This window comes from Drosophila ficusphila, unplaced genomic scaffold, assembly GCF_018152265.1.
Source record: "Drosophila ficusphila isolate 14025-0441.05 unplaced genomic scaffold, ASM1815226v1 contig_197, whole genome shotgun sequence".
In the NCBI taxonomy this organism is placed as follows: Eukaryota; Metazoa; Arthropoda; class Insecta; order Diptera; family Drosophilidae; genus Drosophila; species Drosophila ficusphila.
In genome coordinates, this window is record NW_025064091.1 from 8,196,403 (window position 1) to 8,211,403 (window position 15,001).

The 15,001-nt window shown below is 42.2% G+C and overlaps 4 protein-coding genes across 4 annotated transcripts; 2 read left to right on the top strand and 2 right to left on the bottom strand.

The window, feature by feature from the left end:
- Nucleotides 1-60: 60 nt before the first annotated feature.
- Nucleotides 61-1,045, bottom strand: LOC108097937 (40S ribosomal protein S14a-like). Its single transcript, XM_017200530.1, has 3 exons — nucleotides 983-1,045; nucleotides 480-743; nucleotides 61-416 (listed from the first exon to the last, which is right to left on the bottom strand). Exons 2-3 carry the CDS (start codon nucleotides 714-716, stop codon nucleotides 198-200), a joined length of 456 nt encoding a protein of 151 aa, XP_017056019.1. The 5' UTR covers nucleotides 717-743; nucleotides 983-1,045; the 3' UTR covers nucleotides 61-197.
- A 406-nt stretch (nucleotides 1,046-1,451) lies between these two features.
- LOC108098140 (dehydrodolichyl diphosphate synthase complex subunit DHDDS) lies at nucleotides 1,452-2,957 on the top strand. The gene is made up of 2 exons (XM_017200864.2): nucleotides 1,452-2,244; nucleotides 2,315-2,957. Exons 1-2 carry the CDS (start codon nucleotides 1,588-1,590, stop codon nucleotides 2,558-2,560), a joined length of 903 nt encoding a protein of 300 aa, XP_017056353.1. The 5' UTR covers nucleotides 1,452-1,587; the 3' UTR covers nucleotides 2,561-2,957.
- A 569-nt stretch (nucleotides 2,958-3,526) lies between these two features.
- On the top strand, nucleotides 3,527-12,999 carry LOC108098010 (ATP-dependent RNA helicase dbp2). The gene is made up of 4 exons (XM_017200651.2): nucleotides 3,527-4,042; nucleotides 4,806-6,351; nucleotides 6,678-8,521; nucleotides 8,584-12,999. Exons 2-3 carry the CDS (start codon nucleotides 4,819-4,821, stop codon nucleotides 8,052-8,054), a joined length of 2,910 nt encoding a protein of 969 aa, XP_017056140.2. The 5' UTR covers nucleotides 3,527-4,042; nucleotides 4,806-4,818; the 3' UTR covers nucleotides 8,055-8,521; nucleotides 8,584-12,999.
- Nucleotides 13,000-13,413: 414 nt separating this feature from the next.
- On the bottom strand, nucleotides 13,414-14,756 carry LOC108098011 (synaptobrevin homolog YKT6). Its single transcript, XM_017200652.2, has 2 exons — nucleotides 14,328-14,756; nucleotides 13,414-14,254 (listed from the first exon to the last, which is right to left on the bottom strand). The coding sequence occupies exons 1-2, from the start codon at nucleotides 14,450-14,452 to the stop codon at nucleotides 13,780-13,782; spliced, it is 600 nt and encodes a 199-aa protein (XP_017056141.1). The 5' UTR covers nucleotides 14,453-14,756; the 3' UTR covers nucleotides 13,414-13,779.
- Nucleotides 14,757-15,001: the final 245 nt, after the last annotated feature.

The window sequence follows — 15,001 nt, forward strand, 5'->3', positions numbered from 1 at the left end:
TATTAACCAATTTTTTCCGTAACCTGTTGCCGAAACAGGCCAAATAACATGCACAGACTGTTTCAATCAATTATATAATATATTCCTGGTTTATTACAGTGCACCTATGTACACAAACAGAATCAATTTCATGCCATTATACGCAAATGCTGTATTTTGACCAACAGCAGGGACTCCTGCTCTCCAGATTCAGACATTTACAGACGACGACCACGGCGACCGCCCTTCCTGCGGGTGGAGTCCGATGGGATGGGAGTCACGTCTTCGATGCGGCCAATCTTCATTGAAGAACGGGCCAGGGCTCGCAGAGCAGACTGGGCACCGGGTCCAGGGGTCTTGGTCTTGTTGCCACCGGTGGCACGCAGCTTGATGTGCAGAGCAGTAATGCCCAGGGTCTTGCACTTCTCAGCTACATCCTGGATGGAGATTTAAAACCAGTTAGCTCAGCACTCGCTGCACACCACTATCTACAAACTCACTTGAGCAGCCAACATAGCGGCGTAGGGCGAAGCCTCATCGCGATCGGCCTTGACCTTCATGCCTCCGGTAACACGGGCAATTGTTTCACGGCCGGACAGATCCGTAACATGCACGAAAGTGTCGTTGAAGCTGGCGTAAATGTGGGCCACTCCGAAAACAACCTCTCCGTCGCGAACTTGGGGTCCGAGCTGAACCTGCACTTCCTCCTTTTGGACTTTAGCTTTCCTGGGTGCCATTTTGGGGGTATTTTCGTTGATCAGCAACTGCGGGGAATACCAAGGGAATGCACATTTTAAACCAACACTGGCGTTTCACAAACAAAAACAAATGCGTGCGCACAAACAAAACAAAAAATGTAAAAAAATTGAAGTTGCCGGGAAGCTTTTTAATTGTTTTGCATCGCCCCATGAGCCCGCTTGAGGGTGGAACATTTTTGGAGTTTCAAAGGACTCAAAGTCGGGCTTTTAGTTAAAAATTTAAGGGGCAAAAGATTGGGACGAACCACTTGCGTGAACCGGATGTCAAAAAAGAAGGCTGTCGTAGCTGTCAAAATGACAGGGTTACTGCATTTCTTAAAAATACTCGATAAATAATCGATAAGATATCGGGTGGCCTTTCCATCACTAAGAAGTTTTTGAATTGAAATGCACGTTGTATGTGAATTTACCCAACTGTTTTACAGTTTTTGATTGATAAAGCTCCTTATATCGCAAATTTTTAGGGGCGTCGGGCGCCGCGTCCAGCTAAACCACGTCAGCGAAGTAAAATGGCCATAAAAGCGCTTCGAGGAATTTTTTAGGTCATTTTAATTGAACGGGTTCAAGTCTTGGATAAATTTAAAGCCCGCTCTTACATAGCGGTTTGAGTCTGGGATACTTATCGATAGTATCGCCTTAGTACGAGATTATGCGTTTGGGATTTTTTAGTACTTCTTTTTTCTATATAAGTAGACATGGCCAGTGCATCAGTGTTGTGAAACTATCGATAGTTGTGCATTCGATGACACCTCTAATCACAAGACACCAAAAAAAAAAGCAAAAACATAATAAATACAAGCAATCTACCGCCGAATTGCAGTTATATATAATATAAGTATATAACTACATAATGTCGTGGGTTTCCGACTACAAGTACACCTGGGTGGAGCGGCTCGCCATGAGGACGCTGCGCACCTGTGGCTATATTCCGCACCACGTCGCCTTCGTGATGGACGGCAATCGGCGGTTTGCCCGCTCCCAGCAAATTGATAAGATCGAGGGCCACTCGCGCGGATTCGAGAAGTTGGCGGATTGCTTGCGCTGGTGCCTGGACATCGGAGTCCGCGAGGTTACCACCTTTGCCTTCAGTATTGAGAACTTTAAGCGGTCTAATGAGGAGGTCGAGGGTCTGTTCAATTTAGCCAGGGAGAAGTTTGCACGTCTGCTCGAGGAGACGGCACGGCTAAACGAACATGGAATTCGCATCCGGATCATTGGGAACATCGAACTACTGCCCCTGGATCTGCAACGATTGGTCGCCTCGGCCATGTTGAGTACGGAGCGCAATGACAAGCTCTTTCTTAACGTGGCCTTTGCCTACACGTCTCGAGATGAAATTACGCAGGCGGTGGAGACGGTTCTGCGGCACGGAAGCCAGGATCTGGCCGCCGAAGACATCAGCGAACGGCTGCTGGAGGAATGCCTCTACACGCGACACTCACCGCCACCGGATCTAGTGTTTCGCACCTCCGGCGAGACCCGGCTAAGCGACTTTATGATGTGGCAGGTGAAAAATTGATTTTTAATTAACTAATTCAAACAGGATGAAATATTTATTATTTGTCTCATATATTCAGCTAAGCACCTCTGTACTGTACTTCAGCAATGTATTGTGGCCGCAGATAACCTTTTGGCACTTCTTGGCCAGCATTTTGGCGTACCAGCGTGATCGCTGGCAACTGGAAGACTTCCGGCGCGCGGAGCGAATGCAAAGCTTTCAGTTAGCCAAAGCAAGCGACTTTTATAGCGAGCGGGTGCAAAAGTTCCTGGCCACCATTGACGAAGACCGGCGCAAACTGCTCGTGCGACTGGCTTCCAATTGACTGCCTTAAATCCCTCCGTTTTCTTCATGTAGATGTTTGTGATACGAGTGGAAAATAAAACCGTGTAAATACCATATATGTTACGTTCAGCTGCGATGAACATGCAGCCTAACTCACAAGGATTTCACATTTAAACATGTGTTCCGTGCGAGATTTCGTCATTCAAATGCACTTGTTTAAGACGTTCAACTGACTTGCGCCCGAAATGTGCGCTTACTCAGAATTTTTGCAATGTTAAGTTTTAAATAAGTAACCATAAGTTATTTGCCTTCTTAAATTATGAAAATTAATGACGGATTGTTTAAATTTTAAGGGAGTACTTGCGGTTTCTTTTTATTTTTGAAAACATATAAGTTTTCTTTTTTGTTTTACAATTAAAGCCATATCAAACATTGAATTATCGCTATTTTGTTTCAATTTCATAATAAAAAATAATACATTTCTAATATTCTGTGAAGATTTACATATTTATTTTCAAGAAATTCCAAGTTTTCGATGATTTTAAAAATTGTTGCATCCCATTAACTTTTAAAGCTTGTATCCAATTTTAAAAGGTTCCTTCCATGTCAGAATTTTTAAAGTTTATAATGGTCTTTAAAATTGTGACCCAGCACTGCACCTTAATGACCCACACAATTTGTATTTCATTTTTAAGTGGCTTACCGTTCGTGGTTGAATTACTTAAAAGTCTGGATTTCACATTTTTAATTTAACAAAGTTCGATTTGTTGAACCCATTTCCGTGTCATGTTTTAAGGTTTCTAATTGGTTGCAAAAAGATTACCCAAATCTTCATAATCATAGTCCAAATGGTTTTTAGCCAGTTTTAATGAAACATTTCTAATTTCATTAACGAAATAAATTAAATAAAATATTTAAATGATTAAAGCAATTTAAAAATTATCGATAGTAAACATATCGATATTGCTAAGTCAGTAAAAGAAATCGATAGTATCTAATTAACATCAATTTTTGTTTCAGCTCTAGTTCACAACTCAACTTGCTGCAAACGCGTTTTTTTTTGTTGTAAAAATCTAAAATACAAGAATTAGGATTAGTTAACTCGCTCCTAGTGTTTAACCAAGTACACCTTTAGTTAGCTTTACGGTTAGTTTCCCGTGGCGAAGGCGGCGACATTGGCAGCAAATTGCATATAATAATTACCTCTCGGCAACCGCAGTTGAGCAAAGTAAAAGAAAAGAAGAGAAGTTTGCAAGAGGCGTGTGAGCGTGACGAAAAGAGCGAGAGAGCAGAAAGGGATTTGAACAGGACAAGAGGAAATAGCAACGGATCGAAACAGAGCAGGGAAAAATCGAAGAGGCTTCGAAAACCCACAAAACCTCCAAAACCCGACTGGCTGGGGACCAAATGTCAAATTGCGGCGCATAAATACATAAATTGAAGCCCCCCGCACAAGTCAGGCTCATCCAAAATTACACATACACTCACACACAAGGCAGCAGTTGTCGCAACAGGAAAAAAGGTGAGTGTATCGCGTGAAAATGCAATGCATTTTTTTTTTACGAATTAATTTGTGTGCGCGCTGTGCTCTTCTCCGGTAAACTCTGCTTGTCCCTCTCTCTCGTGTGCTTGCGCTCTCCCTCGCCCGTATCTCGTGTGCATTGGCGATGCTGTATTGATTTTTTCGGTGGTGGATAGTGGGTGGGCAATGGAACCGCCCCCCTCTCTCTGCTCATCCCGTTTCTCCAAAGCAACCCCCTGCCCCATTATTCAAAAGCATTTCTCTATTTTTATCAAACAAAAACACTTTATAACTAGGTTGAAAACCGTGCCGATCGCAACTGCAACATCAAAAATGTTGTGGTATCAAGTTTTGTAAAAATAAGTTATTGTTTTTGTGTATGAAAAAATATTTTATGAAAACTTGCAATACGGCCCTTTATAAAAAATATAATATTTTAGTGAGAACGAGTACAATTTTCATACCTAATTTTTGTAAAATGGGTTGCCTAAAAATTGCTAACGATAATTCTTGCAGCGTTTCGTATAATAACATCAATTGCATCTTTAAACATCAATGTTACTAAATAACTCTTGATCGGTATATATATTTTTTTTCGATCGTACCATCATTACCAATTTAATTCAAATTCGGTGTTTTTCGTCACTATGTCGCCAAAGCGCTAAACAGTTACAAAAGTGCAAAGTCTTTGCATGTATTTGTGTTTGCTTTAGCGAGGTGTTTTCCGTTTGACTTCGCTGATCTTTTGTTCATTTCTCGGCAGAATTTATTGGACGATGTACGCCGGAGCATATGCACCCAACGCCGGCGGCGTTCAACAACACACGGGCGGCGGTTACTATGGAAATGGTGCCGCAGCAGCTGCTGGAGGAGGCGGTAACGGTGCCCCCCGACACGACCGTCCCTATTATCCGCGCAGTAATTTTGCCGGCGCCGCCGGTGGAGCGGCACTTAATGGAGCAGCTGGTGCCGCTGGCGGCATGCACTTCGGCCAGCCGTACGGCGTGATGGCCTACGGCATTCAGAATGGCCTGGGAATTCGCGCTGCTGGCGCCGGTGGCGGTAATCCTTATCGCCAGCAAAACGGTGTCGCCTTTGCCGGAAACGGGCTTGGAGGAGCCCCTGGTGGAGGTGTTGGTGGAGCAGCTGGTCAAGGAGGTGCCGGCGGCAATGGCGGTGGCTATGGCGGACCGCGTGGAAAGAATCCCAATTACGCACAGCGCTACCAAAAGCCGCATAACGGCGGCGGTGGTGGATATCAGAGCAATAACTACAACGCAGCCGCTTTGGGCATGCTGTCCAAGGAGGAGCGAGCCGAAATCCAACGCGAGAAGGCCAAGAACCCTGGTCGCAATCTGGTCAAGCCTATGTGGGAGAACCTGGAGCCATTCCACAAGGATTTCTACAACATCCATCCGAATACGCTGGCCAAAACCGAGCAGCAGGTGGCCGAAATACGTCGCGAACTGGAGATTACCGTATCGGGCAACGAACTGCCGCATCCGGTGGTCAGTTTTGAGGAGAGCTCGCTGCCCGCCCACGTCATTGAGGAGATGAAGCGCCAAGGGTTCACCAAGCCCACGGCCATCCAGTCACAGGGTTGGCCCATCGCTCTAAGTGGCCGCGATCTGGTGGGCATTGCCCAGACCGGTTCCGGAAAGACACTGGCCTACATGCTGCCGGCTATTGTGCACATCGGCAACCAGCCGCCAATTCTGCGCGGCGAAGGACCCATCGCTTTGGTGCTGGCACCCACGCGCGAGTTGGCCCAGCAGATCCAGTCGGTCGTGCGCGACTATGGCCATTTGTGCAAGCCCGAGATTCGTCACACTTGCATCTTTGGTGGGTCATCAAAGGTGCCGCAGGCACGTGATCTTGACCGCGGCGTTGAGGTGATCATTGCCACACCGGGAAGATTGATTGATTTCCTCGAGAACCGCAACACAAACCTACAGAGGTGCACCTACCTTGTCCTGGACGAGGCCGATCGTATGTTAGACATGGGCTTCGAGCCGCAGATCCGCAAGATCATCGAACAAATTCGCCCCGACCGACAGGTGGTCATGTGGTCAGCGACCTGGCCCAAGGAAGTGCAGGCCCTCGCCGGTGACTTCCTCAACGATTACATCCAAATTAACATCGGCTCGATGAGCCTCTCTGCCAACCACAACATCCGCCAGATCGTCGAGATCTGCACTGAGATGGAGAAGCCGCAGCGTTTGGTACGCCTACTCAAAGAGATAACTCCGACCAACAATTCGGCCAACAACGGCAACAAGATTATAATCTTTGTGGAGACCAAGATAAAGGTGAGTTTTCCAAAATGAAGAATAATCACAAAATTATTAAAACTGTTTGATACTCTGTTATGCCTATACTCTGTTCTTAATGTTTTAAGTTTGTGTGATAACAGTTACCTCTATTCCAAAGAATGTTTCTTTTCAAGTATCATTTCTTTATACCGTTATTCGTGATGCATTTCTAGATATCATTACGTTTATTTCGCGGAATTTCCTTTGTTTTAAATGTTTACATGAAAGCAAGAACTGGTTTATACCTGTAAGCATTAAATATAAAATTGCGAACGGCCAATTTTTCTGAAAACAAATTTTGTTTGTGTCACCCCCTCTTTCAGGTGGAGGACATCTTACAGATCATCCGTACCGAAGGCTACACCGCCACCTCTATTCACGGTGACAAGACCCAGAACGAGCGTGATTCCGTGCTGAAGGATTTCCGTAATGGCAAGTCTAACATTTTGATTGCCACCGATGTGGCCTCACGTGGTCTTGATGTGGAGGATCTGCAGTACGTGATCAACTATGATTACCCTAACTCCTCGGAGAACTATGTGCACCGCATCGGACGCACTAGACGCTGCCAGCAGCTGGGCACTGCCTACACATTCTTCACACCCGACAATGCCAAGCAGGCGCGGGAGCTGATCTCCGTGCTCGAGGAGGCCGGCCAGACGCCCTCGCAGGCTCTTTTGGATTTGGCCCGTTCGATGCCCAGTTCGGGCGGCTATCGCGGCAACAAGCGCTGGAACAACAATGGTGGCGGTGACCGCAACTCTGGCGGTCACAACGGCGTCTATCAGCAGCGCAACAACAACCCACTGAACTACCAAGCGGGCAACAGCTACAACAACAACCGTGGTGGTCCACCAACTGGCGGTGGTGGTGGTGGCTATCAGCAGTATGCCGCTGGCGGCAATACCTATCAGCAGAATGGAGGCGGTAACGGAGGCGGTGGCAACTGGAACCGCATGAACCAAATGGGACAGGATAACGGCAGCGGCGGGCAACAGCAGCGAAATGGCAACACCTACCGGCCGAGGGCGCCATTCAACAATGGAGGACCACGTGCCATAATGGGTCACCAGGGAGGCGGCGGTGCTGGCGGACTGGGCGGAGCCGGAGGCGTGAGCGGTGGCCCCCAGCCGCATATGGCACCCCAGCAGGGCGGCCAATACATGCCGCAGGCGTATCGCAGTCGTGGACAGTTTGTGCCTCAGGGAGCTGGAGCTGGTGGCATGCCGCCGCGTTTCCAGCAGTATCCCAAGCGAGAGTACCAGCAGCAAGGAGTCCCGCACTACGGTCAGCAGCAGCAACAACAACAGCAGCAGCAGCAGGTACAGCAGGCTGGCCAACAGCCCAAGCCGCCGAAGGATGATGGCAACAAGTATGCCCAAGCGCCGCCACCGGCTGCGGTAACCACTTCGCTGGTGCATTACACGCCGGCCAACTCGCCGCCGATTGCGGCCGTTGCTGCTGCCGCTGCCGCAGCGGCCGGAAGGGCAGCCGCAGTTGCCCCGGCACCAGGAGCCGCTTACATGTACGATGCAGCTGGAGTTTTGACCACGGCCGCGGCGCCCGGTACCAATCCATATGCCAATCAGTTCAGCATGCCGGCCACCTACTATGCGGCCCAGCATCATCAGTTTGCCCCGGCAGTGGCTGGTCCTGGACCAGGACCTGGCCAGGCCATCGAGCAGGCAGGACATCAATAAGGGGACTTGCGGGAATAGCAGGAAGGTGGATCGTGGATTGTGGATCGTGGAGAGCTAAAAACAACAAAACCAACAACAGCTTTAGCAACAACAAAAACAACACCAATGACGTGGACAAACCAACAAACAACAACAACAAAAACAGCAGTTAACAAACAAAATCAGTCATGAAGAAATCCAAGTGCATATGAGACGGGACAGGAAGAAGGAATATTAATTTGCCAACATAAAAGAGCACAGTTAATCTTTAAATTCGAAGCGAAAAAACTTGCCCAATTGTTTTTTATTTTTCTCACCCACTACTACCACTATTAGCATCTTTTGTGTCCTCCTCTTTCGCTCGTTCAAGCTGGCTCAGTTTGTGTCTGCGATCGAATTTGACCTCTAAACAACCCCTCCGACTTTTCATTTGTTACTGTTCTTTGGGCAAACTTTGTATAAACAGTACCAAAAATTAATAACCAGGCGTGAGTTTAAATTAAATATTTCAAAAGTTTGTAATTTATAATGAAATCATTTTTGCTTACAGGCACTGGAAATATCACCGAAATCGAAACCCTTTGTTTTCCAAAAAGGTAAAACCCAACAAAAACAAGTGAACGCCTCGAAAGTGAGAAATTATTGTAGTTTTTAAGCTTTTCCACCTACACTGACAGCATGTTCTTCGAATGTTTAAAAAGAAATAGGTAGGGCTATTATCATTTCTTTTCCGCCAGGCAAAAACAAGCAAAATTAAAACTAGACACAAACAGACACTGTTAGTTAAGTGATATATATATATATTCATGTGTATTAATTTTTACACGAAGCTAAAAACACAAGAAAACACAAGCACGCAACCAAAAAAAATTTCATTTGAATTCGAAAATTGTCAAACACAAAAAAAGGGATGGTAAAAACTCTTATAACTAACTTGGTTGGAATGAAATGAACGGTTTGCTTATAATAACTCATATTTCAATATGTTTAATTATTTTATATACATATATATTCATGCGAAATTTGCAACAAACAATTACAACAAAGGAAAAACTGACCAAATTCAACACAAATTCCATTTATAAAAACGCAGCCAACGATTGAAATATATAATACACCAAGATGTTGGCCTAATCCAAAATAGCATAGAAAGGGAATGGGCAGCGCTGCTTTGGTAGGAAGTATGTTGATTTAAAACTAACGAAAAACAATCGATAATATAAACAATTTAAGCAATGGGAGGACACTCACACAGCCACATAGAACCCACACAAGCACATGGCACACACAACCACACCTACACACGAACACTATAAGGACAAGCAAATTTACAATTATTATTTAATTTCCCATTTTGATACATATATGTGTGTGTACTCTATATATATGTATGTATATGTATATGTAGATTCGAGCTTGATTTTTAATGGAGATTAAAACAAAAAGTTATTTTGTTTAAGACACTATGTAATTCGATAAGAATCCCCCTAACACAACATTCGCAAAATTAACGAGATTTTTTCAAAAGTTCTATGCAAATACTTGAAAATAAAATACAATTACATTTTTCAATTATTCCAAGACCAAAGAACAGAAGCAGTTGAAAAAGAAGAAAGCGAAGAAAGAAAAGACGCCACATTCATCCATAAAAACAAGAAAAGCGAACACGAAACAAGAGGAATAGAAGGAGGAACACAAAACAAGGGTAGAAGATCGAATAATGCCAAGCAATGCCACACGAAAATAATGATAATAATAATACAGCAAACATAATGCATACTTCTGACTATTCCAAAATGCTATTTTCCGTTTCCACAAATGTTTATTTTTTGTTTTGTATTTTTCTTTTTTGTGATTGCCCGATTAATTTCCTCTTCCGAATACTTTTGGCCAGAGTTCAGTACGAGTTAAATAGGTAGTAGTTATCTTAATTGGCAGCTCCAGTTATATAGTTAGCAGTAATATATCCAAATATCGTCTGTCCAAGCAGTTGTCCATGTTGTTGCAAGCAGTACGTTGTCCTTCGCCATGGGAAAGCAGTACAAAGAATTTTGGAAAACGTAACGGACACAAGGGAATATTCTACAGAAAAAAAGTGTGAGAATACAAAACAAATAGATGAAAATCATGTAGATTATATTATATATATATTTGTTAGCCGATCAAGGGGAGTGAAAGGAACGTTTCTAATAACTTGTTTTTAATTAGTTTTCTACGTGAACGGTTTCCTTTTTAGCAAATAAATCAATCTGGGAAAAATAGAGGGAATATTTATATATGGTATATCGTCAACACAAGGATCTCTTTTTGAAGTAAAGGGGCAAGACTTTTTCATAGACCTATAATTCATAAAGAGGAAAGTCAATATTTAGCTCATTTCATATTTGGATTTTTCTTTTGGGGGTTTTAATTTCCTTTCATACATTTTGAAAATCATTGGAGACGGGAACGGGAACTATATCTGAATATTATTTTTTGTATGTACTCTAGGCGTATACGCAATGTTACCAAGTGAATTAAATGTTTAATTTTTATAGTTTCCTACTTTTTAATTATGATTTCGATGCAACCGAATTGTGATGATGTGATAGACTTATATAAACAAACGAAAATACAAAAATACTAATTAATAACCAATTTAAATGAAGTAAACGCAGCGCCCCCAAAAAGGCCAGGCCAAATAAACTGAAGCAGAGCCAGCTGAAAACTGAAGCTGAATCGATATCAGTATCTGAATCAGAAGATAAATATGAATATATGTTATGTATTTGTATTATTGTCATTGTCGTTGTCGCTTATAGACAATGTCTGATGGCTACAATATAATGTATTATGGATGACTTGAGGCATACATTCTTTTTTTGAAGAAATAAAACTATAGAGCGCGATATTTGTATTGTATTTATCTATAAGTTGTTGTGTACACACTGCGAGAAACAAACAAACCAAACAACAAACTAAAAAAAGCAAAAAAAAAAACACGGAAACACACAAAATCAAAACAAAACAAAAACGAGAAAAAAAAAGAGCAAAAGAAGTTGAAACTGATAAAATTTAAGAGTAACTGAAACCGAAAGCTTCAACTAAAGGAGGGGGACGCGGAGAATTCGTAGTTCCCTTCACTCTTTTGAGGCAAGTCCTTCGTTTATGTCCTAATCGATCGCTCTATCTCTGTCTCTCTATCTCTCAGCCCCTCCCCCTATACGATATATTTCTCGCTCGCAGTCTCTTCTTAAAACGATAGATTTAAAACGATAGAAATTCGCATATACATATATTTTTGAAAGTATAGAATTGCAACTTTTGAAAAAATGCAACCAAAAAATAAAGAAAGACTAAAGCCAAAAACAAAATGAATTCAATTGTTTGAAGCAAGAACAAGAGAATAACGGAGAAATGAAACAAAGTGCCGTTATTTCGATAGTTTGTAAAGCTGTTTAATTTATTTTTTGTCTATTTCGTTTACTTAGAGAACTGAAAATCGTTTACACAAACAACCCACACACTACACACGAGTTTTTGGTATACATAGTTTTTTTTTTGCGTTTGTTTTACTTTTTATTTGTTTCGTTTTAAGCATTTCGTTGGTTAACTAAAATACATATATGACATACGTGTATATATGTCGTAGGCGATAAAGTCAATGCATTTACCGTTACGGTGCGACACGCACAAGTGCCAAAAATGCAGAAACACCCGGCACATCCACGCACTCTTTCACACACACACAACACCCCACACTGACAACAGTAACACACACAAATTTCTTATAGATAATACAAACACAAACAAACATATTGCATATTTACAGTGGGCAAAAAGGGTTTTAGTGCGCTTTGACTTAATGCCCATTGTTTATGCGAGACCTACAGAACAAGCATACTTTTAAGCGCCAAAGTTAGGAGCGGCTTTTGAGGGTTCTTAATAAAAATTACAAAAATATGAAACCATTAAACAGACTTGTTGGGCAAAAAGATTTAGCAGAAGCAGCCAGATCGTAAGTTATAAGCTAAATTTGCCTTTGGCAGAAGGAACTAACCTAAAAGTAATAAAATGTTTTAACCAAAACCCATTGTGATAACAGCTGCGTAAACGAAACACATTATAATCTTTTTTGTATTTCGATTGCAATTCGATAAAAACGGGGATATCCCACTAAGTCCTTAATAAAATAAATTCAATCAAAAGAAAGCAAGCCAACAATTTATCCAAACTAGTTTTAAAACGAATACAAAACTCACCCAGCCGCACATACACGTATTTTATTAATTTGAAAAGAAAACTTCTCTTGATTTTCATTTGTTGTGTTGATCAATGCAAATTTTAGCGAAAACAAACAGAGAAAAACCAGAAGAATCAACTGCAAATTCTTAGCCATTTCGAAGGAGCGTGCATTTAGATCACATTACATCAAATATATACACTTGCATATATTTAAAGAAAAACATTTAAATAAATTCTAAATATTACCATAGATTACTTACACAAAATGCAACTGAAGAATCAGACGATTTATATGCATACAAGATAATGCAACCTAATAAACGAGGAGCCAAGCAAACGCGTTTGAATAAATGTTTGCAGCTTAAGCTAAGTTAGCACACACAATATTATATTAATTATAAACGATATAGATATGCAATAAAATGCATATATTTATAATGCACCGCCCCCTCTATTTATCCGTCGTAAAAGAAAAGAAAACCTAGACGGAAGAGGGGCTGAAACTAACGAAGAAAATAAAATGTAATCAATTTACCTATCTTATACTAGGTTATACGAACCCATAAAAATAATCCTGTACCCATCTAGAAAAGGGACAATTATTCTTCCCCGCCCATCGCCCCAAATCCCAAATGTTAAACACGTAAAAACGCATAATTATGAAATATGTAATGGAAATATTTACAAAAAAGCGAAATATCTTCTATGTAACAAATAAACGCCAACAAAAATCACTTTTAAACCACTAGTTTTTTTTCATTATTTTGGGTGTTTTTAGTTTTATCAAATTTCAAGATTACTTGAGACCTGATGGCAGTGGTACGTATATAAAATAAAAAGATATACTGAAATAAAATAAGCTTTCAAATCAAACTTTTGCCCTACCCCATTTATTGTAGATAGCAAAAACACGTTAAATTATAATCACATTTCCCATAATACTTCTTTATTGTAACGCCCAACCGTTCCGACTGCCAGTTGCCCAGATCGAAAGTACGACGGCACTTGAATGTGTCCTGCCTTCCGACTTTATAGATCTGCCGGCCAAAGAGACCCAACATAGCCCACAACATCAACTGGTAGCAAAAATTCGATCTTGGACCTTCAGAACGGATAAGAGAATATTATGGTAAACACAGAACACAGCTGGAGCACATGGGTTTAGATCATAATTTGTATTGATATTAATTAATATCCAGACATCCAAAGCGTAGACATATACAGACAGGACCTGTAGATCCACAGTCGAGTAACATTGGGTTAGCGGGCTTACTATAACTGGCAACTGGCCTTCCTATTCATACAGTATATCATATAGTATATAAAATTAACTAATTCATTTATAAAAAGCAATCATTAAACTCCAAGTCACGCCGCTCCCTAGCAGTTTTTTCCCATTTTTTTTTTGTTTTGTTGGTGTTATCCTTTGTGTGGTCTTTGATTTGCATTATCTGGTGTTTCCTGTTTGCTTGAAAGGATCAGGTGTGCAGTGTTTTGGGAATGAGATTTGGTGAGGTCGCGCCTAAGTGAAGCTGCAGCAGGAGTTAGTCTTTTTCGCCGTCTTGTAGAAGGCTTTACTCTGCATCGACAACTTCTCCGACTTGCTGACCATGTCGTCCAGTTTCTCGCCTCGCTCCAGCACCGCTTCGATGGTATTCTTCAGTATGATCTTCGTCTCGTCGAGGTCATTTTGCATTTTCGTTAGCGGATCAGCCTCTACAGGATTTTGATAGCGTGCCAGAAACGCTGGTAGCAAATCAAACGAGATGGTTGCCTCTGTGCCATTGGGCCACTGATCCGCTGACACTTTGGCCGTAAAGTCGTCGAGGATCTTTGTGATGAGTGTGTGCGCCACGCGATGAGGATACTCGTGATCGGCGATCAGGACACCGGCCAAGTTATCCGCCCGCACATAGACATGGCACATGTAGGCATCCTGTTTGACCGATTGCCGCAATGCCGGCTGTGTGCGCTCCACAATTGTCTTGGAGGCGAATCTAGAAAAGGGGGAGGGCAAAACGGAAACGATGAGTCTATGAGCCTGCGCCGTCGTGTGGCATGCATACTCACGTCATAAACTCGTTGACAGTGCCACGTTGGAAAAAGGAGAAGGACTGCAGGTCGGCAGCTGTCTTTAATAGACGCGCCTCGCTGGCGCCCTTGTGAAAGATGCTCAACGCGAAGAGCTTGACCATTTTTATTGTTGTTTTATTGGGGCCTGCGTAGATCCGAAATCTGCGGGTTGAAAAACTCCAGAAAGTGGTGTACTCGAATCCTTGGTGCACTGCCTCCTTGATGCAGGGTTATTCTGGCGTATTCTGAGTGGCTCCGGCGGGTGGATTTCAGTTAAGGCGCATTCGCAGCCTTGGAAAAGTGCGACAAGTGAGTTTGTTTAACGCAGTAAATCTGTGCCGTTCCTTGTTTGTGTGTATGTGTGTGGTGTGTCAGCTTATTGGCGATGGTAGGGGCAGCATTCAGTGACGGCACTCAAATACATGATTATCGATAGCTGAATGTTGAATAATTAGCCTGTGTTTAAACTAAACTAATTATTATATTTTATTTCCAAACATATATATTTAAAGACTTCACCAATTTTAATAAAATTAATTTGTAATTATTTAATTTAATTTTCTATCTGGCAACACTCTAGAAAGGGGGGGGCATTCGAGTTTCGAACCGATGTCTTCCTAAGTGGATGAACATACTTTAACAATGCGAACTTGGGGAAAAACGGGATTTTT